This window comes from Mesoplodon densirostris, chromosome 6 (genome assembly GCF_025265405.1).
Source record: "Mesoplodon densirostris isolate mMesDen1 chromosome 6, mMesDen1 primary haplotype, whole genome shotgun sequence".
NCBI classification, from domain to species: Eukaryota; Metazoa; Chordata; class Mammalia; order Artiodactyla; family Ziphiidae; genus Mesoplodon; species Mesoplodon densirostris.
Window position 1 is genome coordinate 11,874,200 of NC_082666.1, and position 23,046 is coordinate 11,897,245.

A 23,046-nucleotide genomic window follows, 5' to 3' on the forward strand; every position below is an offset into this window, starting at 1 on the left:
AGATGCTTTAGGCTAGGAAATGACATAATTGGGCGTGTATTTTTTTTAAGTCCACTCTGGAATAAGCATGGAAGATAGACTGGGAAGGGGAGAGGCTGGAGGCAGGCAAACCTGATAATGATGATAGTTGCTGGCGTCTACAGGCTAAAGATCTTGGCGAACATCTTCTCATTGAAACTTCCTAACAGCCCCCTTGGGTAGGTAGTGCCATTACCTGCATTTACAAATGAGGAAAGTAAGGCTTGATGGTTAAATCTTGGGCCACAGGATGAGTGGAGGGATGGGGTTCAGTCTGAGATTGTCTGACCCCAGAGGTCACCTCCTGAACGCTGCCACCCCCGCCAGCAGGGACAGAAATGCAGGTCAGAGGTGACTAGTGATGAGGGCTCTGGGGCTAGAGAAGGAGGTCACCCAGAAGCAGAGTGGCTGAGGACAAGGGAAGCTGAGGGTGATGGGGGAAGTGGGGGTTGTGTGTGAGAGTCGGGGGGTTGGGACAAGGGCAGCAGCCTATGCACTTGTGGGTGGCCATGCTCATCTCATTGGGTGGCATCCTAACCGCAGATAGCCTCCAACTGAAGAAGGGTCACCGAGCACGGGTTGGCCTACACTCCTAACGGCACAGGATCTGGGAAGCCAGACTTTATTTCCACCCACATATGCTCTCAGTGTGCCATGAGGGACCCCAATTCTCCACCAAGTCTGTCGGCCAATTTTCTCCATAGGCCACTCTGACAGGCCCTGTGCTGACACCAGGGATCCAGGGACGCCTGAAACATGGCCCGTCTCTCCGTGAGTCAGTTGTAGAGAATGAGTTCTGAGGCAAGTTTACTACCTGGAGGACCACTCCAACCAAGTGACGCTCTGAAGTGCTGTCCACGAGAAACGTAACAGGAGCCACACATGCAAGTCACATATGGAATTCTAAAGTTTTTAGTAACTGCATTTAAAAAGTAAAAAGAAACAGATGAGATTAATTTTAATAATATATTTAACTGAAATATCCAAAACATTTTCATTTCAACATATAATCAATATTAAAAATTATTGAGATATTTTGCATTCTCTTTTCAAACTAAGTCTCTGAAATCCAGCGTGCATTTTACACTTACAGCGCGTCTTAATTTGGACTCACCAGGTGTGGCCATTGGCTTCTGTAGTGGGCAGTGCAGGTCTGGACTTTGTGGCGTACATATGGACCTCTGTGAACCGTGATGTTCATGGCGGAACCAACTGGAAGCCTCCCAGGGCTCACCGAGCGTCTGTGACCTTGGTCTAGTGTGGACCTTTACTCTCCTTACCCTGTCTGCCCATCCGCCCCACTGTCCAGGGCATCTAGATGGGCAGGCCATTGACAGAGCAAAGCTTGACTTTCGAGATAAAGGGTTTGAGGAGCGAGCTAAGAGGTCTGTGCTCTATTGATTTTTATTCAAGTCCTGAGTTCAAAAGTCAAGCATTTTGTGCAAATTTTATTTGTTCCTCAGACATTTACTGAGCAGATATTTTTTCCCCGAGGCACAGGGATGAATCCCTTAAGGAAGTGAACATCTGAAGGAGAATGGGTGGCGGGGAGGGGAAGATACATGGTGGTAGTGAGCGATAAGTCAGAGCACTGAAGGCAGCATCTGACCTGGGCGAATTCTTGAAGGACAAGTAAAGGTTTGCCAGGCAGATCAGGATGGGGTTGGTCATTCCACCTCCTGGGCAGGCAGGAAGCAGGCCTGAGAGCCTCAGGCCATTCGAGGGTCTGCTGGTGAGCACAGGGGTCTGGGAGGGGTCTGGGTGGGGCACGGCAGAACCCAGGTCTTGGAGGATTTGGAATGCCAGCCCAGGGCCTTGTTGAACTGTGTGTGGCCCCAGGACAGGAGGGGACAGCAGAGGTCTCGAAGCTGGGGTGTGGCAGGGTCACATTGCATTTTAGACGATCCCCCTTGGCCTGTGTGGAGAATGGCTGAGGAGATCCGGGGGGGCCCTGTTGGGAGGTGATTACAGTGATCCAGGCTCGAAGTGGAGAGGAGGGCCTCGGACACGGGATGTGCAGGAGCCGGTGACCGGCCGAGGCAGCAGGAGGCGTGGAGAACGGCCCTTGGGCTCCCGCTTGGGGGGCTGAATGCTTGGAGCCGTGTGTGGAAATGCATCAAACCGTCTCCGTGTGTACTGATTCCTTAAGTTTCCACTTTAATGCAGCCGCAGAGACTCCATCCCACTCGCCCGCCGCCTCCCAAGATACAGCGCTCGAGGCCCGTGAGTAGCCGGTGGTACTGCCCTCCCGCCTAACACTGCCTGAGCCGTCTCCCCGCCTGACTAAACCTCGGGGGGTCTGAACTCAGCTGCCTTGCCAAAGAAAACCATGTAGTGGGTTATTCAGCTTCCCTCTGTGTGGCATGTCCCTGGACTTGCATTTTCTGGGCTTCTCTCTCCTTTTTCTGAATCAGTTTGGTGACTCGCAGGTCAGAGCTGTAGGCAGCAGGGTCGCTGTGTGGTGTGTTTGCCGTGTGCGCATCGTTCGAGCACATCTCCTGGGTTGAGCCGCGTTGCTATAGCCAATGAGCTTTAAAGGCTGCAGCTGCCTCTTCCTCACAAAGGAAGCAGAAATCTGGCAGCAGGGGTCTGTTCCGCCAGATCTGGGTTTGCAGATGCATTTGATATCCCTTCCTGGGGGGTAGAGGCTACGCCCAGGGAATATTGAACCGGCTCAGATGGAGACCAGGTCGCCTCATCTCCTGGGCCTCACGTGGGGCTCCACCCTCCCAAGCGAAGCTCCAAGTAAGGGCAGAAAAGCAGGATGAGATGTGATAAACCCACCAACACCTGGGATTGGGTGGGCCAGGGAAAGAGACCCATCCGTGCTTTCTCAAGAGAAATACCTTGGGAACATATGGGGTGTGGGTCCCATGTTAGCATCGGTGAAGTCCTTTTTCTTGTGGGCTCAGACTTTGGTCATGCTGAGAGGCCTGATAACTTTAGCAGGTTCCCTTAAAGTGGGAAGGAAACTTGCCGGCACCATTGAGTGAGGGCTGTTTACCAAGAGAAGAGTTTCTCTGTTTCTTGTTCAAAGCGGCCACCACTCTTGCAGTCAAGCAAAAGCGGCCCTCAGAGTTCCCCATGAACCCGAGTCCCAGTCCCTCCCACCCTCCCCACTGCCGTGTCCACATCCATCTCGAAAGGTGTGGCGGCCCAGGGGTGCCGCTGACTAGGCTGAACTGTATCTGTTTCTTCTTTTTTTTAATTTAAGAGTTTACTTGAGCAAAAATTGATTCGAATCAGGCAGCACCAAACCGGAAGTGGTTAGGAGCGCTCTCGAACTGCGTCTGTTTTGAATCCTAGGCACACGTACCCAGCATCGGTTGGGTGGCCGCTCTCTGCGCGGATATTGGGAAGTTCTGTGGCGCTGTTTCCCTTCCCTTCCCTACCGCGTGGGGGAGTTAGAGGGCTGGGGTTCAGGCAGCCGGGACACTGCAGTTCCAACCACGTGTGACGGATCCATCCTGTACCCCAGTCAAGCCGTGATCAGCACTGCTGTCGAGGGGCTGGAATGTTTCTGCTCGTTGTCATTGGAAGAAAGTCACAAACAGCAAAAAGAAAGCGCTTTGGGGGACAGGGAGCCAACTTCTGGGTCAAAGCTTGTGTGATTTAGTGAGAATTTCAATACAGTCATTAGCAACATGGCTTTGGAGAGTAGACAGAACCAGGCTTGAGACCAAAGTTGTGTGACTCTGGGCAGGTCCTGAAGCTCTCTGAGTCCCTCTCCTCTCTCTGTAATACACCCTCATTCATGGAGGGTTTTGTGAGCATGATATAGATGACATTTGTAAAGCACCTAGCACAGGGCCTGGCACACAGTAGCAGTTCTTCCTCTTCTTAACAGGTTTCTAAATCTTAACAGCTTTTAAGGAATGACCCAGTTTCTTAATAATCATCATTCACCTAGGATTTTCATAGTCGGCAAATCATTCTTGGCCACATCAACCCAGCTGAGCCTCACAGTAACTCTATGAAGTAGGCATTGCTTCCACCTGTTTTAGAGATGAGACAACCGAAGCCCAGTAACTTAACCCAAGTCCCTCAACTACACAAAGGGGTCACCAGACTCTAGAACACATGGTCTTTTCAGCATACCAAGCTCCCCGGACCCTTCATCTCCATCTCCACAGAGTACAAAGGACTGGGGCAGAGCCTTCAGGTGAGAAAAAGTTCATCAGCAGCCGGCTGGGCTTCCTGTGGAATCTCTACGGCAGTGTTAGATCCTGACAGGCATGCAGAGGTGAAGGGAATTGACATTTACTGAGCACCTTTTAGGTGCCTAGACTGTGCTCCTTTTCCTTACAACAACCTGGAGGAGGCAGATGCTGTTTCTCCAAATGGCAGCCGAGACCACAGCGATGATAAGAGGCCACGCTGGCCTTTGAGCCCAGGCCCACCTCTCTGCCCCGCCTCTCCCCACTCCTCACCAGGCAGCCTCTCCCAAGCCAGAGTCATCCAGACGGTAGTTCTCAGAAGTCCTTGGAGAGACCTAGGATCCGAGACAGGCAGGGAATCTCTTAGAAAGTGTGATCTGGGGCCGGATTGCTCCCCTTGGAAGAACTCAGGTACTGGAGACAGCTCGTGTGGGCTCCACGTGGTGTCACCAGTGTGGGGACTCGTATAGATTGGGGGGGCGAGGGGGCTGGAATTCAGCCACATCTGTTGGCGACTGAGGACTTGGGAAGGCAAATATTGCCCTGAGCAAAGCCTGAGCAGCAGCTGCCTCTGCCACCACCCTGGTGCAGGAGGTGACCAGCCTGGTACACGGGGCTGCACCCCCCTTGGGTTATGAAACTTTGAAGAGGCAGGTACCTAGCAGAACTGATTCTCCTGGGCCTGGCAGTCAAAGAGGCCTGTCCTGGTTTGAATCACAGCTTGGACACTTCTTGACTGTGTGACGCATACCTTCTCTGAGCCTTAGTTTCATGATCTGTAGAATGGCTTGCTACACCTACCTGGTGGGGTATGAGGTCATATATGTGTAGCACCTAGCACAGTCCCTGGCAAGAGGTGGGTACACGTACCCCAGTTCTGCCAACCCAAACACCTTCTGCCAAGCAGGGTCACTATGGGACTAATTTGGGAGCCGTAGAAGTTTTGTGCTTTCTCGGCCTTGCGTTCCCCAGCACCCCAGCGTCTGTTCACTCCGAGTGCATTCACGCAAGCATTTCCAATGGGCACCACTGCACACTAGGGGTGAACCTGGGGCACATGGGCTATGGAACCCCTCAAGGGCCTCGAAGAAGATGGCCTGACAAGCTCCCATGTCAGGAGCCACTGGCCCATAGCCAGCCTTTGCCGGGTCACTTAGCTGCAGACATTCTGGGCAGAAGTGTGGCCATCGGCCCAGGGTAGTGGGAGCATGGGGGCTAGCCATTCAGCCTTTCTGGAAGGAGCCTTGTAGCCTGGCACCTGTGGCTGGAGTTCAGATGTGACCAGAGGATTTAGATTTTCTTTTTAAAAAGAAGAAAAAGGAAAAAGCAGAAGAAAGTCTTGCCAGTGTCTGGTGGGCTCAGGGGAGTGGGCCGGGGCGTGCAGGGGAGAGGCAGGCTGTGGTCGGCTGCATGTGAAGCGCTTTATAAGCTCTGTATTTATTATTTCTTGCTCACCATTAAAATCAAATGTACTCGGTGCTTTTGTATTCAATACACATTTAACCCTGCCGACTTAGATTTCTCAGGTTTTAAATCCAGTGGGGAATTGGCTGGTTTCCCAACTTTCCCCTCAAGTCCCCCTTGAACAGAGCTCCAAATCCCTGTTTAGCATTTTCTCCCCCAGCGCTGCTGGGATCCTAGCACTGGTGGGGCCGGTCGTAGTTGTGTGTGCATGTGGTTTCTTTCCTCATCCCCAGCCCCCGCCCTTCCTAAGCACCCCGGAAAGACGGATGTGATCGCTGAAATATGACAGGCCAGTTGTCTGTATCGTCTTGTGATTCGGGCTTAATTAAACCATTTTGTCTGTGTGTGTCTGTGCCTGGTTACGGCTCTAGCTGTACGTCTGCAGCCATGTGTGTGTGTGTGTGTGTGTGTGTGTGTGTGTGTGTGTGTGTGTGAGAGAGAGAGAGAGAGAGAGAGAGAGAGATTTGTGCATGTGCCTTCTCCTCCTGTGTGTGCCTCTGTGAGTGTGTATTTGTGAAACTGGGTATGTTGGTATCTCGAGGCCTGTGCATGTCTCTGGGTGGTTGTCTGTCCATGAGTATAATTTTGTGTCTGCTATTTTGTGTCTGCTTTGTCCACACCAATCAGATGTGTGTGTGACTCTGGGTGTGTCTGCAGCCACGCGGGTGACTGTCTCTGGGTCCGCCGTGCCTTTCTCCCTCCCCGGCTTTGCTGCCGCCCTCCCCCTCCCGCCCCCCTCTCCCTGCTCTGTCTGGTTTATCATCCCTAATGAAGCAGTCTTCTCCATCGATCCTGCTGATTGCCAACCCATTCCTTTTGTTTGTTGGCGCTGAGCCATTCAGCGGCACTCTGACAGCTCAGCTCGTCTAATTAGCTCTGTTGTTCTTTTTCCCCATGTTTCACCACGTTGCAAGTTCAGTTGAAGTTGCCACAAACTTAATCCCCCCATTTCAGCCACAAGTTCACATTCCTAACCTGCCTCTATTGTACAAGGAGCAGCTGTGGGCAAGGACAGGCGAATGGGCCTTAATGTCTGACCTTCCCAAAGCCCCACCCCGGGGGAACTCCGGGGCAGGGCAGCGCTGCCCTGACTGCACCCCGCCTTTGTGGTGCAAAGTCAGGTGCAAACCAGGTGATCCTGTTTACCAGCTGCAAGAGGAGTCCGGCTCTAGGCCGGGAAACCAGTTCAGGGTTCGCACGAGTGGGGGACGGATCCATTCGTTTATTCAGCAGCCGGTGACTGGACGTCTGCTTTGTGGCAGGCACTGCTCTAATAACAGTGATCATAACAGCAGCATTATTATGCACTTTGTAGGTTCCAGGCAGCAACATCCATTTCTAAAAATCTTGCTGAGGGGTCTCTGTAAACCAGGCAGTGAGCACGGTGCTAGGCAAGGGTAGGCCATCATAGATCCATCTTCTAATTTGGAGACACCGAAGCCCCGTCTTCTTTTTGTTACTGATAAGGTCACAGAGAAACAAGGTGAGCGTTTATTGAGCCCCCACTGTGTGCCAGGCCCTGCGCCAGCCCTTTCCCCGCATCACCTCATTGGATCTTCACAGTAATCCCAGAGCAGACGGCAAGTTTGGTGGAACGCACTTGGCTCTTACCACGTCTCTGATTTGCCAAACCAGGCTGAGATCAGACTGGCCGTTCCACAGGAAAAACTCTGGTTAGGTCAGACGCGTGGAGACGTGAGGGAGGGCTTGATGAGACTATTAAAGACTTATTTCTTACACAGCCAACTTCTGTGATCTGTGTTCCGAAGCCATTGTGTTGTGTCGCCCACCAGTGCTGGGCTGGGGGCTGGTGGGAGGCTGGGTTCGGGGAAGAGGGCTGCAGGGATTGGAGCGAGTATGTGCTCTTCTTCCCTGTCTTGCCTGCTAAGCTCAGCGTCCGTGGCGTTTCCTGCCGTGGTCCCTCATCTGCAGAGAGAAAGTGGCCCCCGCACTGGGCTGCTCATTCATTCTTATTGGCAACAAAATTCACAGATAGGCTTTCTTCGCTTTCTCCAGTCCTTCTCTGGTGTTGTTCAGATGATGGTGCCGGATTTAAAGCCAGGTAATGCTGACTGGACCAAATGAGTATCCTCCTAAGGACGCCTAGAAATTCTTAGCGTAACTCTCATCACGGGCTCTGGTGGGAGAAGGGGGTGTCTTTTTATATGATCCCTCATCTTGGCTTTCAGAGGCCTCAGGTCAGAAAAGAACTACCTTGCCTCTGCAGCCTGGTTGTGGACAAGGAAGCTGTGTACTTCACTGTCAATACGCCCACCTCCAGCCCTTGAGCTAGGTCCGCATGGTGCGTGCAGTGCCCACACAGGCTGTGTGGCTTCCAGGCCAAGCCCTCCTCAGGAGGACTGCACAGGGGTGCCCAGGGGAGCAGAAAGAGGACTTTTATTGGTGCTCTAAAACTGTTAGTGTTTGCTTCTCCCACTCCCACTTAGAAAGGAAAATAGGCCTCCTGTAATGCAGTTGTAAAAAGAACAAAATAGACATATGTACCCCAAAAACAAAGTCTAAGTGAAACCTTTTTGTTCTACCAAACTGGTTTCCGGGTTCCGGGAGAAGGCAAGACGGACCCGTCATTAACAAGAGCCTCTTTGTTCCGGGTCCTGCACAGACCGTGCCTCACTGAACCCTCGCGGCAGCCCTGAGAGGAGGCAGGTGGTACCACCCCTGACCTGCAGATGAGGACACCCAGCCCTTCAGAAGAGCCTTTCCCCTATGAGTAGGCCACAGAATTCCAGTTCACGGGTCGGCTGCAAATTCAACGGCCGTGTCTCCATGATAAGCAGAGCCTTTGAACCTATGCTGTGAAAATTCCTCAGCGTTTGTTTTAGGGCCACTTATCTGCATCTTGAGAATGTTCCTGTATGGCTTTTCCAACTGAGCCCTTCTTGGGGATTTCCCCCTGTGCCCATTCTAGGTGCGCCCTCCCCGGCCACACGTCATTAAGAGGCCGAAGAGCAACATCGCGGTGGAAGGCCGGAGGACGTCCGTCCCGAGCCCCGAACAGTGAGTACCCTGTTCTCCCCTCCCCTGTGTCTGCAGGAGCCCAGCGGGGCCAGCGCTTTGTGGAGACCATGTGGCAGTCCCGGCCTTTGAAAGGCTTCCCTGGAGCCCCGAGCGGGTATTTCACAAAGAGGTCAGTCGGGGAACACGGCTTGATCTTCAGTGTCAGTTCTGCTGGCAGTTGTCACAGCAGCAGGAGGCCCCAGAGGCCAGGGAGCTGGGCACCCGGGCTGGGTTTTTAGTGGTGACGCCCAAGGGGTACTCAGACAAGCTCGGATAAAGATTCTAGACCTCTTCTTATGCTGAAGATAGCTGATCAGAAAAAGAGAGTTAGGAACCTGGTCGAGGAGGCAACCTATTTAACGAGGGCCACCACCTTCCTAGGCCTGGGCTGCTCCAGGTCTCCAGAGCTCAGATTTATACACAGGACTATCCTCATCCACTGCCCCTCCCCCACCAGTACCTTTGCTCACCTGTGCCTTAGCATTTATTTTATTATGATTTTGCTTTCTTACCACACCTTGGGCCCAGAGCTCCATGGGACAGGTGCTGGGTTTTATGCCCAGTACCAAGCATAGGACCCGGCTTAGAATCACTTGCTGGGTAGACACTGGGTAGATGAGGGGAATGACGAGGCAGGTGGACAAGCAGTGGCCAGAGGCTGAGCTGTCTGAATGCGGGAGGCTTAAAGCTGCTCACGGCCCCGACTTCGACTTCAGAGCCATCTGGAGAAGGTAGCACTGCTTCCATCAGAGGAATGCAGTGCTTCCCTCCGTCCCCAAGGCACACAGCCGGTGGTTTCTGCCCAGAGAGCTCAGCAGCTACACACTGGCTTCCAGTGATGCCTTGAAAAAGTGCATGAATCCATCTTGGTCTGGGGTTGTTGGGGGAACCAAAAAAAAATTGCCCCTGGGACCCTGAGGTCCCTTGGGTGAAGAGGAGAAGGCTCCTCGTGTCTGCCTTATTTTCAGAAAAGTTCTCAGGGAAGGAAGTTAAGGGAGACGGGAGACGGCACGTCCTAGCCAGAAAAGGAGCCAAAAGGAAGAAATAATTCCCAAATGTCAGGCTGTGGCCTAGCTCGGGTTGCCGTCCACTTCAGCTCTTCCAGGATTCTCTGGTTTATAGGATGGTATCACTTGAGACTATCATGTTGTTACAGAACCAGCCTACCTAGGCAACCCTCAAAACTGTGTGTGTCTGCGTGTCTGTGTGTCTTGGGAGATGCTTGGTGATGCAGAATTTGGAAGTAGGACTCCAGAAGTTGGGTGTAGGTTTGACTTTTGCTGTGCACAATAGGACGGTGGGAATCTTGAGGACTCTTTCCCTGCCATGGATTATGATTGCCCCCTTGTGGAGAAAATGCTGCACATCTTCAGAGTGCCTCAGACCCCAAAGACTTCTCCTTAGGGGAATGAAATTAGTCACTTTTCTTTAGAGCCATCTCTTTAAAACTGGACTAAACATTTTAGACACTGTACTGGGATACAGGGCCATGGTACTGTAGATATTGAAATGCAAATCCAGAATATCCTTGCTTTGCACCAAAAACACCCTAGACCAACAACACTTCCCATTCTACAGAAAAACATTACACATTTTGTGGCCGGGTTCCCGATTAGAGCTCGGACTTCATCACCACGTTTATTTACACTGTTGCTTTTCCAGCCCAGTGATAGGGGATTGCTTCGTCCGTATATGCAAAGAGCCAGTGTCTGGTAACCCCATCATTTTGGAGATTACCAAAACTATGTCAGTACCACTTTTTGTGTGGGGTTTTGTTTTGGGGGGGTCTTTTTGCAGTATACCTTGTTTTAGATTTCTTTTTGGGAAACATTTGGGATTGAAATGAACCAGTGGGAGCAGCGGTGGCTAGTTTAGTGGGTTGGCAAACTGGCAGTGATAGAAAACAAATGACAGGTTCTCTGTGATCATACGTAACAGTGACCCGGGTCCACCAGGAGACAGGGAGGTATGTTTTAGAACATCATTCCGAGAGTTTCTGTTCACATTTTTTTAATGTGATGGGGGGGCGGGGGGGGGCAGGCAGAGCTGTCCTCCCATAATGCCAGTGACATTTCTGGTGCAACCCGGGTGTTTTCCTGCGTCTCTTCCCATGCTGCCTTCTCCCCCCCACCCCCAACCCCCCGTTGTGCTCCTCCACTTCCAAATGCCATGTCACAACAGCACTTGGATGTGTTTTTCTCAACTGTCATCAGCTCCAGCTGGCAAGACCAACTTCTTGAAACACAGGAAGCATCCAGCGGAAAATATTTTAATAAAACAGACTCCTCATAAAATATTGTTTTGGGGAGGAAGAAACCAGCCCCACCAATCTGTCAGCATTGTGTCGGGAGACACAAGAAGACAAGCTGGCGGGCAGGAGCCACATCCTAATGGGCCTTTGTTGCTGGTGGTTCAGTGTTGGGCACACGGACTCGGTGCCTGGCCCTTTAATCTGGCCTGGATTTTCTTGAATCACAGATCTTTGTCTCCACTGGGAATATCAAAGTGCATCAGAAACTTAGAGGATTTGGGCGGCAGAAAGAGACACAGGATCTTTGAAGTTGAGGGAAGGATTCAGTCCTCCCGACTTCTTGCCCCAAGTCTCACTTCCAAAGAAGCACATTAAGTAATTAACTTTGTGGACAGCAAAACGGAGCTGATTAAGAATTAGACAGTCTCCACGGCCTCCTGCAGCAGCTCAGCATCTGGAGTTCGTCGAGGCCCAGTAGCATCGCCAGCAGCTCTAAGGCCACTCCATCCACTGAGGTCCGTTTTTTGCTTTCTAGCTCACGTCCATTCTTGCATCCATTCATTCAGCAAATATCTTCAAAAACCCGCTAGGTGTGAGCTTCTTAGGACTTTTAAAGGAGGCCCCAAAGGGAATCCCAGTGCCGACTTCTTTTGACTTGCATTTTCCCAGAAAGAAATTTTTCCCATGTCAAATTTTCTTCCCCAGTGGAAGGTAGGTGTCCTAGCCCCTCAAAACCATGTGATAGCAATTGGAAGAACAATTTACAAAGACTTCTGGGGAAAACATTCCCTCTGTTTTTCTGTTAACATTAGCTAATTAATATTCAGTGACTACTTCTCCTCAAGAAGTATTAGCTACTTACATTATTATTCAGAACAGGGCTGATGGTATGCCCCAAGGATCCCCTAGGGTAAGAATTGGGGTTAGGAGGAATCAGACAGCTCGGGCTGTGGGTCAGAAGCCAGTTGGCAGTTAGTACAGTGGAGCACCTCATGTGTTCTAGGTCCTCTTAGGCGTCCCTTCCACAGAACAGGAACGCTGGCTCAGAAAATGTATTGACCAGTCTTCCAGGGTCATCCAGTTAGAAGGCGGCATGGCCAGGACCCCAAATGCTGCTCAATTTCATTCTCTCCATTGCACTCTGCTGTCCATGGGGGTCCATTGTTCTCCTGGCTTTGCCCAGAGAGACAGCTTTGTGTCCTGAGATGACTTGCCCCGCACACCACCTTCCTCTCTGGGGAAGGTTCCCTGGGGTTGGGAACCAGAGCTGTTCAGTCCTCTTCCTGCCAAGGAGGTGGTGTTCCCTGGTGCCTGTGTGTTCCTATCAGGGGAAGGAAAGAGAAGTAACATTTACTGAACATCGCTTAAGATCGTGAAGCGTAGGTGGTAGCTTTACCATTTAACAGATGGGGAAACTGAGGCTCAGAGAGAGGCTTTCCATAACTTGCCCAAGGTCTCAGGACTGGAAAGTGGGGAGGGCCTGGCCCTTTCTTCTTCAGCATCCAGGCTTTTTGTTAAGAACCTAATTATGACTATGTGCTACTCTGAGTGGTGAGGACGATGGCGGCTGCAGCGGGCACAGTGAGGTCACAGCTCCCCACCTGTTAAACGTGGGCTTCGGTTATTTCAGCGGGAGCGTGCATGGCTGCCAGGCCCCAGCATATCTTCCCTTCGGCTTGTTAGATATAGGGCAATTTCCCATCGAATGTGAGACTTTGAAAGAGCCGACAGCAAACCCTAAAAGGCAGTGCTGTGCTAAGTACTGCCCGCCCCTCAGAACCACACACAGCGAGCAGACAGAGGCCAAAGGCGGGGGGAGGGGGGTGACCTACTGGTCCCCAGGTGCCTCTCTCTTTCACTCTTTCACTGCCGTGAGAGTTGGGAGGGAGACAGTCACCAGCAGCCTCCACCTTCTTTAATCTTTGCAATAACCCAGAAGGGTAGGGCTGTCTTCCAAGTCCTAATGGTGACGGGGCTTGTGCTCAGTGTGGATCTGAGACGTGCCCAGTCCCAGCCAGCTGCAGAGCCCAAGCTCTTTCAATGCACACCTTGTCCTCTAAAGGTGGCACACAGAACACCCTCCAGTCACCCGTGTCTTGACTGGCTGCAGGCTGGTTATTTGGAGTTCCATTGTACTAAGTGAGAATGGTCCAGATTCAGCCGTCAGGGGCCCATAAGCCACTGCCCTGTCACCTCCCTGGCCAGATCCATGCAAAAACATGCTCTTTTCCAGTAATTTTGTTTGTTTTTAAAAATAACCTAATAGCCTTATAGGCAGGCTAGAAGTTAGGGAGAAGAGACAAGTTCATTCTGAATCCCACTACTTCAGCTCAACTATGTACTAGAATTTCTGCAGATTCCTGTCCAGTCTTTTTTCTAGATATATTTTGCAGAGCTTCCTTGCAATATCCCATAGTACAGACTTGCCTCATATCCTTGTAAGCCCCATTGGTGGTGACCACGGAAGATCTCACTGTGTGTATGTGTGTGGTCTGCCTGACCACGCTCCTCTTAATGGGATTTGTAGATTGTTCCAGCTTTTCACAAATGTGAAAAATGCCAAAGTGAATGTCCTTGTTCTCCAAGCTTTTTCTTGTTTTATATCATTGTAAGAACAACTACCATTAACTGAGCACTTTACGTATGTTGTTTCATTAAATCCTCACAAGAACTCTGGGGGCGGGGGTAGGTATCATTAGCTCTATTTTATAGAAGTAGCTGCCACTCTGAGAGGTGGTCACCGCCCTTGGTCACACAACTAGTTAGTGGCAGAGCTGAGCTTCAAACGTCTCTAACGCCAAAGCCCAACCCTTAACCAGTCTTATAGGCAGATTTCTGCTCCGTGTTACTAAATAACTTTCTGAAAGAATTGTACCACTTCACACTCCCATCAGAACTGTGGACTCCCTGGGAATCTGGCTCTGGGAGACCCAGAGGAACGTGTGGCTGGCATTAGAAGTCCTTCTGGCCAAGGAGAACTTCTGCAGGTTGCGCTGCCTGGGCAGGCTGTGTGTGCACCAAACGGCCAGCCGACACTTCTCAGGAATTGGAGAATCTGCTCATCTGAATTGCACTGCGTGACCCCAGCACCCAAAGCCCCAGAAGATTAAAATAAGATCAGAAGAAGCTGCCAGAAGCATTTAGTGGGAGCTCTGCCCAGAGACCAGGTCTCAGAACACTTTGCAGTTGTACCTCTTCATGCTGGTTGCACACATGTGCTGGCAGGAGATGACATGCTGCTCCACCCCCACTTCCCCAGCCCCAGCCTCCTCGAGACCTGGGTTCAGCACAGCCCCCTGGCTGAGGGTCACAGCCGGACCCCTCTCCCTCCTGCACAGACCCAGAGCTGCCTGAGGGTGGGGGCCTGGTGCACAGGCCCGGCTGGGCATCCGCAGATCTGGGCAGCATCCTGGCCCATCAGCTGCCAGTCTGAGACCATGGGCAAGTCTCTTTGCCTTCCTTTTCTTTTTTAACGCAATGCCCGTTAACATCTCAAAGAACACAATTTGGGAAACTGCCCCCAGGAGCCACACTAGCATCCTCAGCAGCAGTGAGTGCTGCGGCCTCACCAGTCTGACACTCCCCCCAACACCTCCCCCACGAGCTGCACGCTCCCTCCCCCCAAGGTCACCATGCCTGGGACTTCTGGTATAGCCGTGACCTGCCATGTTGTACGTCACCCGCACGCACCCACACACACTTGCACACCCCGGTAGCCTATGAGCAGGGCAGGGTTGTGTGACCTTCAGCTTTGACTCTTCAAGTCCCCGACCAGAGCCTGGCCCAGCTCTGCTCAGGGATGTTTACTGAATGAGTGAACAAAGGAATCACTGAGGGCAGCTTACCGCCCAGCGTCCTGGAGATGGGGGAGGGTACCAGTTAACAACCGCAAGGATGTAAAGAGCACCTACTATGAGCCAGGTGTGATCAGGACGTGAATCTGAAGCTACCAGCACCTGCCCAGCCTGGACCTCTAAGAGCCAGAGACTGTGATCAGCCCCGGGAGCAAATCTCCAAGATGCCAGCTGGACCCTGAGCCCCAGGGGGTAGGGGCAGTTGTCTGGGCACTACCCCCTGGCAAGCCGCCAGGACACCAAGCAGAAGGGCGCAGACCCAGTTAGCAAGGTGAGAGGCTCCTGACCTGACTCGGGCCCCCTCCCCTCTCCAACTGTGGGGTTTGGGCCCCAGAGACAAAGCCAAGCCAGAGGCCAGGCATGGAGCCTGAGCTCAGACTGGAAAAGCGGGAGCTGCCGCAGAGCCTCCGGGGATGTGCGACAGCCCAGGAAAACCCAGGACGCCCTCGTCTCCACCACTTCTGCCCGCTGCTTGGAAGGAGGGACTCTCCCAGGAGCTGTCACAGTAGGGCGAGTTAGTTCCAGCTGAAAAGCCAAGCCTTTAGGAAGCCCTCAGAAGAGGTGCCCCATCCTCAAGGTGTCACTGAGCTCCTTCTCCTCCGAAAGGCTTCGCCACCCCAACAAGCACCCTCCCCATTCCAGATTTCACGTCACCATTTCCCAAGTGCCTGTTTCAGGCCTGGTACTTCGATATATGTCATCTTGGTGAACCTCCCCTGCTCCCCAAAAGTCTTCATAGTGAAGGCACTGTTAGCCCATTCAGCCACGGGGAAACCAAGGCTCTGACAGGTGCCGTGACCTGCCCTGGGTCCAGCACAGATGCCAGGGTCTGCTGGGTCCCACGTCCATGTCCACTGCTTTCTCACCAGCCGCCCCCCACCAACTGCTGCCACGGTCCCTAGAAAAGACTTGGGCTCTCAGCAGGCAGAGACTGTCCTCGGGGCGAGGGGCAGTTGTTCCTCACAATCTACACAATTGCTCTTCCAGGTAGGGAAAGCGCCCCAAAGGTGTCCCCTTCTCCGTCTTCCCTCCAGCAAAGGGCATGAAGGGTGGGAAAGTGAAGCCGGAGCTCTGTGCCTACGTGAGTGTCCACCCAGCACCTGGGAAAGGCTTCTCAGCCTGCTGGGCATGGGTGTGGACAGGGGAAGTTAGCACTAGTGATCTCTGTGGAAGGAAGGAAGGAAGGAAGATAGACGGACAGAGACGGGTTGATAAATAAATGGATGGATGAACAAAGGTTGCAAAGGCAAAGGGCACCACCAATCCAAGAGACGGAGATCAGGGCAGCTGAGCCCCCCATCACCCCCTGACCTCGCACATGGCCTTCAGCCCTCACGCTGCGGGGAGGCCCTCCTCCAGCTGGTGCCTGCCAACCCTGCCTGCCTCTTCTCTTGAAACCCCACCCCAGACTCAAGCTCCTGTGCCCCCTCCTCCACAGAGACACCTCCAGGCCATTGTGCGGCCTCTACTGGACTCAGATTAAAAGCCTCATGTCACCTCCCAAATGGAGGCTTGTCCAGCAGCCCCTGAGCCAGGCACACCCACCACTGCACTGTGGCCGAGCAAGTCCCTAACAGGGTGGGCAGGACCTGGCCTCATACTCTCCCGTCCCCTCTGGACCAGTCCATGTGACAGGAAGACGCCTTCTCATTGGTGGTCACGACTCATTACAGCAGTGAGTCTCTCATTACTGTTCTGAAGTAGATATCACATACTGCTGAGTACAAAGATCCCATGTCCAACAGCTTCCCGTATCTGTCATCAGCCCTTCCTCCCTGGGAACAGTCCCAGCCTGGCCCCAGGCCACACAGGGAATAGCTCCAGTGCAAGTTCCGGAGCGTCCCCCGTGGGTCCTGCACCAAGCTTGTTTCCCCCAGAGACCCCTCTGACTTGCTTCAGAGGCTTTTTCTCTGTTTTTAACCCGTGCACGTGCTAAGGTGTGCTCTAGAGTGTCGGCCCTGTGTAATGGTGCTGGAGGTGAGGCATGGCGGCGTCTCTAGGCAGGGGGCACTCTCAGATCATTCTGATGTGCTGTGACATGCCCAGCTGGGGACCGGTGACTTTGACCGGGAACGTCTTTGAAAGCAGGGGCCACCCTATTTGTCCTTGAACACCTAGGGGAGACTCTGCTCAGGGTGAAGAGGCCCAGAATTTATTTGTTGGCAGGTGAGTGTGGCATCTGGGTAGTAACTGAACATGCGCTGGGCACTGTGCAAAGCCCTTTACGAATATTTTCATTCAACTTTTGTGGTAAGACACACTGGAGGGCTATATAATCCCCATTTTGCAGCTAAGAAACTGAGGTTCAGGGAGGTACAATGACTTTCCTGAGGTCGTCTGGCTGGCACGTGGGGACTGGTGGAAGGCTGGACAGACGGGCCTCGTCCAGGGGCCTGTCCCTGCCTGTCAGCCCCACAGGAGCCTCGTAATCAAGGAATGCCAGAGCGGCCAAGACATTTAAAAGTAGAGATCCTTTGTGCAGGAGTGAAATGATCCTTTAAAAAATGATCCCCAGCTCCCCTCGTTACCTCTGGAGACCAAGTCCTTGCTGACTTTTTCCCCTTCTTTATCTCAAGTACATTTAAATGTCAATTAAATTTGAAATATCTACATTTGTCAGCATTTCATTTTGGGCCAGCGTGACGTGCTGCTGATTTGTCCACGCGATGTGACACATGAAAAAAACTCTCGAGATGCAGATCTTCCTCATTAAAAAATAAGCCTGTGCGATCCCGGCACGGCAGAGAGCCACAGAGCACGTCCCCGCTTCCTGACGCCGTGTCTCTGACATGGTATTTAAAAAGGAACAGCCGCGCCTGTCACCACTGGCACGCGCGCGCGCTAGCCGGCGACACGTTAAACCAAACATTAGAAAGGGTTCGGGGAGTCATCTGCATGGGAACTCCGTGCCGAGATGAGGTGGGCAGAGGCGGAAGCCGCCGTGGGAGGTGATGGGGTCTGAACGTGATGGACAGCGGGCCTTTCTTTCTCGCTGAGTCTCCGGCAGTCCTTGCTGGGTAGCCAAGTTCGCCACGACCTGCCTTTTCACAGACAGCTCTTTGTGTATAATAAAATCCAGGCAAGTGGTGGGTGGCAGACTGCAGGGTAGTAGCTGAATTGGGTTAATGAGGGAAGAGGTACGCGCTTTTTTTTCTTCATATTCTGCCTTAAGTAATAAAAAATTTAAACCTGGACATATTCGACGGTTCATCCTTTATCTCTGACAAATATCTGACTGTATGTTTCATGGGAGAACATGAGCAGCTGAATTTAAATAAGTTTATTTTGAAATCTCACCTTTTATCAAAAGCGGAAGGGGAAGCACCCTACCCCTTATTTCACAGTTTCAGGTCCACAGAACTGAAGAGGCAGGATCGCAGAGTGGTCCAGAGTTAGGCATATCTGGATTCCGTGCTCTACCCTTAACTTCTGTGTGACACTGGGCAAGTGACTCCCCCTCTCTGAGCCTTGGCTGCTTTATCTGAAAAATGAGGATGTGATGAGTAATGAATCAGAACTGTACGGACAGCATTTAGCCCAACACTTGTAAATACTGCAAGTGTCATCATCCTTATCCATGTGGTCCAAAGCCTGGACCTGAAGAAACTCTGATCAAACCACATGGCAGAGTTCTCATCTGGGTGTTCCGTCACTCTTCAGAGACAGATGGTGTATCCAGGAGACACCCTGGACCTCTTCTTGAAGTCAAGACTGCCCGACCAGCCTGGCCTGGCCAGAAGAGCTGGCTGGAGAGGAAAATGGTGAACTGTAAAGTGAGGCTCCCTGTCTCCCCCCACCACACCCCCAAGCGCCCTCCGTGATCTCACGTGTGGGAGGCACTGGATTTTGAAAGTGACGGGAGGTGCAGCAGCCTGAGCTGATGAAGCCAAGGGCCAGTCCAGCACAAAGGCTCTTTGCTCTTATGTGAATCCAGACATTCCTGGCATTCAGCTAACGTGCCAAGCTGTGCTCTCTGCTTACTTGTCAAAGCCAGAGGAGGGGGCTGTGCTTGAATGGGTGTTGGAAAGGCGTTCAAGATGGATTTGAGGGCCACCCAAAGCCTCTTTCAGTTTGACCCAAGCAGAGGTGTGGGTCCCCCTCATACACATCTACCTCCAGCCCAGAGGACAGGAACGAGAGGGCCCTGGACTGGAATCCCTGCTCATCACTTCCTGGCTGGGTGGCTTGGTCACACCTCTCCTCTTCACACCTCTCCTCTTCATGAAGTGTTCAGCTAGGACTGGGTCTGCTCACTACAAGCATGCGGGAGGTGCCTCTCGGTTGGGTGCATGGATGAACAGACGGACAGGTGGATGGATGGACTAATGGCAGTCTCATCCTCTGTAAAATCTGTACAGCGACGCCTTTCTGCTTCTTGCTGGGGGGAGAGGTAGAAATAACCTATGTAAAGCCCGTGGCACAGTGCCTACTTGTGGATATTATTTTAAGCATTTTTCTGAGACTCTCACCTGCCCCAATATACCTAACACGCTCACCCCCAAACGTGGTCCCGTTCTACAGGTCTATATTCTTTTTCGTGTTCTTTTCCATTATGGTTTATTACAAGATATTAAATATAGTTCCCTGTGCTATACAGTAGGACCTTGTTGTTTATCTGTTTTATATGTAGTAGTTTGTATCTGCTGATCCCAAACTCCTGATTTATACCCCCCCCCCTTCCCCTTTGGTAACCATAAGTTTTTCTATGTCTGTGAGTCTGTTTCTGTTTTGTAAGTAAGTTCATTTGTATCATATTTTAGGTTCCACATATAAGTGATATCATGTGATATTTGTCTTTCTCTGTCTGATTTACTTCACTTAGTACGATAATCTCTAGGTCCATCCATGTTGCTGCAAATGGCATTATTTCATTCCTTCGTATAGCTGAGTAATATTCCATTGTATATATGTATCACATCTTCTTTATCCATTCATTTATCGATGGACATTTAGGTTGCTTCCATGTCTTGGGCTATTGTGAATAGTGCTGCTGTGAACATTGGGGTGCATGTATCCTTTCACATTAGAGTTTTCTCTGGATATATGCCCAGGAGTGGGATTGCAGGATCACATGACAACTCTAGCTTTTTAAGGAACCTCCATAACATTCTCCATAATGGCTGCACCAATTTACATTCCCACCAACAGTGTAGGAGGGTTCCCTTTTCTCCACACCAGAGAGGGGACCCTCTTATACTGCAGCCACGAGCTGAGAAAAGGGGCATGTGCCTGGCGGGGATCCAGAAGAGGGGTGAAGCGGGTGTGTACGGGGCCTAGTCTCTCCAGTACGCTGGCTTCTGCTCATTCCCTTAGCAAACTTTCCTCTGCACTAACGCTGTGCCATGGGTGGGAAGAGAAAGAAGAACGTGCCAGGGCCCCTGCCCTTGAGGACCTCCACTCAGAAATAGAGTTGCAAGAGGTTCAACTGTATTAACGAAGCGCTAAACCACGCAGCCCAAGGAGAAGCCAGCTCTATCTAGGGAGAAAACTCTGCTGGGAGCTCCAGGAAAGCTTTGTAGAGTGCGGTTTGAGCTGAGTCTTGCAGGCCAAGGGCAATCAGTGCACCAGGCAAAGGCAAGGGCAGGTGGCAGGAGGTGGCAGGGAAGGAACGCAGCGGTGGGCAGGGCCAGGCGCAAAGCACGGTGTCTTCCCTGCTTGGAGCTTGGACTTGGCGTCCCTCACCCCGCCCACCCAGTGTGTTCCATGAGCTCCCCAGAATGCAGCCTGAGGCAGGGTGCCTGCCCCCCTGCTCGGGAGGACAGTCCAGTGCTGGCGAGTGAGAGCGGGTCCCCCAAACTTTTAAACAGACGAGTAAGTCATTCCAGACACACCTAAACATTAGTATTGCTGACATTTTGCCCACCGCATGAAATCGCAGTTCAGAGCAGCGGGTTTGCAGGTGTGAAGCGGGAGAGTGATGAGGTCAGGGCTGTGATTCAGAACAGGATTCCAGTGGCCATGTGGAAAGTGGCCCTCCTGCTGGGCCTTGTTTTATGTCCCAGTGGACGAGGCAGGAACTGAGCAGCCTAGCCCCTGTGCTGCCCAGGGCACATTTCTGCAGGTCAGACCTTCCCACCGTCTCTCCTGAGTTCAGAGGAGAATGAGCCTCCTAGGCCACGCTTCCACCAGTCCAGGACAGGCTGAGATGCGTCTTGTCCCTGACACCCAGCAAGGCAGCCTGGGAGAGGAGAGGAGCGCTGTGACCTCCCTGTGCAGCCCCGGGCAAGTGGCTTCCCCTCTCTGAGCCTCAACCTCCCCTTCAGTAAGAGGACAAAAGTCTTTGCCTGGCTAACTTCCAGGGACAATGCGAGGAAATGAAGGGTCCAGGTGTGACAGTGCTGGGGAACTCACAGCCCTGGGCGCCAGCTTTGGTTCCACTTTCAAAAGGGCAGCATATATTTGGGTAACAACTGGCTTATGACTGGTGATGGTGGATCATAGCAGCAGCCGATCACAATCCACTCTCCCGATCCCCCCAGGGATAGTTGCTGTCCCTCACTTACCCTCCGGCCCTGGTTCCCATGCACTTTTTTGGACATGTTTCCTCTTCCTGAAATGAAACCGGAAAGGAATTGCGTCATATAAGGCAAAGAAAGGAGACTGCTCTGGCTGAGGGTGGAGGGGAGAGGAGATAGCCCCCCATCAGGTACCCCTGTGTCTCCTACCCCACCCACCTCCCCAAAGTTCACCATTGCCCCTGGGATCCTCGGTGTGCGTCCAGCCCGCCGTACAGGGCAGAGGTGTGGGCTGCCTGCTCCCCAGCCACGTGCCGGAGCAGCAGCCATGGAGCCGGGATTTGAACCAAGGGCTGCGGGGTCCAGCTCCCCTCTCCTGAGCACACACCTCTCGCGGGCCCTGGTCAGTGTATAATTCATAAAAGCCGGCGTGGAGTTTCTCTGGGCTGTGTATGTGTTTGTGTTTATAGAGGTAGAGCTCACAGGTGGCTGACAAGGGAGATGTATTTTTTATAACAATGAATATTTAATTTCCACATCACAGATGAAAAAGACTCTCTGAAGAGGCATCTGAGGGAGACTCCAGAGAGCGGCCGCTAATCAGAAAAGGGCCTTCTCGCGAGTCCTCTTCCACATGGCTCACTTTCTTCTTTAGCTTTTTTATTTTTTATTTTTTCCTGATTATTGAAGTAGATATGCACATTGGAGAAAATGGAGAAGACACAAAAATAAAATTTGGCAGAGGGGAAAAAATCCATAATCCGCTAGCTTTTTAAATTTATTTATTTATTTTTGGGGGGGGCTGCTTTGGGTCTTCGTTGCTGCGCGTGGGCTTTCCCTGGTTGCGGCGAGCGGGGGCTACTCTTCGTTGTGGTGCGTGGGCTTCTCACTGCAGTGGCTTCTCCAATGCAGGGGACATGGGTCCCCTAGCTTTTGTGGACATTTAGACACATACCTTTCCAGTCTTTTTTCTGTGCATTTTTCCATAAGCAGATGAGAGAGAATGCAGTATAACTGCAATTCTGCGTCCTGACTTGTAGATTTTTCTTTATAAACATTATAGTTAATGGGCGGATACTCTTCAGCCAACCATACCATAATTCACCTCACCAGATTCCTACTGCGGAAATTTAGGTTGTCTCATGTTCTATAAACATAGCAGTAATGAACATCTTTGTGCATAATTTGTTGCTACATTGGGGTTATCTAAATGGAAGTGGAATCACAAGGTCATAGATGCATTTAAGGCTCTTGACACAGGTGGCAAACCCACAGTTTCTTTTCTGTTTGGGACCAGCTTCCTCACTGTGGGACCCGTCGGGCCTTCTCCAGGCAGCCTCCTCCCCGGCCAGCAGAGGGAGGCCAGGGTCAGGTGCTGAGCCTCAGGCCTCCTTCCCACCCCGCCACGTGGAGTCCCGAGGTGCCTCCTAACTGTTTTCTCTCTTGTCTTCCTCCGCCCCAGCCTCGTAAAGCCCTTGCGACACTATGCTGTCTTCCTCTCCGAAGACTCCTCTGACGATGAATGCCAGCGGGAAGAGGGCCCGAGCTCTGGCTTCACCGAAAGCTTTTTCTTCTCCGCTCCCTTTGAATGGTCTCTCCTTCCTTCTTCCATTTCCCTGAGCTCGGCTTGGTGACTCTCCAGGGCCACTTGGAGGGCTGGGGGTGGCCAGCTTGCGCTTGTGTGTGGGGAGGGGGTCTGGGGCTGCCGCCTTCCGGTGCCAGCTTGCAGGACGGACGCCCCCTCTGTGCGCCTCATTCTGCCAGCCCCATGGGGGCTGTGACCATGGGGTGAGGTGACAAAGAGTGGCTGGGCTCTAGAGGTGTGAGAC

General features: G+C 52.2%; 1 protein-coding gene across 4 annotated transcripts in view; it reads left to right on the plus strand.

Moving 5' to 3' along the window:
• The window catches only part of DENND1A (DENN domain containing 1A), a 543,444-nt gene that overhangs the window by 515,354 nt on the left and 5,044 nt on the right, over positions 1-23,046 (plus strand). Inside the window, exons 20-22 of one of the 4 annotated variants that reach the window (XM_060100633.1) lie at positions 2,185-2,241; positions 8,569-8,657; positions 22,680-22,808. In XM_060100633.1, the coding sequence (XP_059956616.1) occupies positions 2,185-2,241; positions 8,569-8,657; positions 22,680-22,808 (275 nt within the window). The remainder of the gene's footprint in view (positions 1-2,184; positions 2,242-8,568; positions 8,658-22,679; positions 22,809-23,046) is intronic. The other 3 variants (XM_060100635.1, XM_060100634.1, XM_060100636.1) reach the window with 3 other exon arrangements.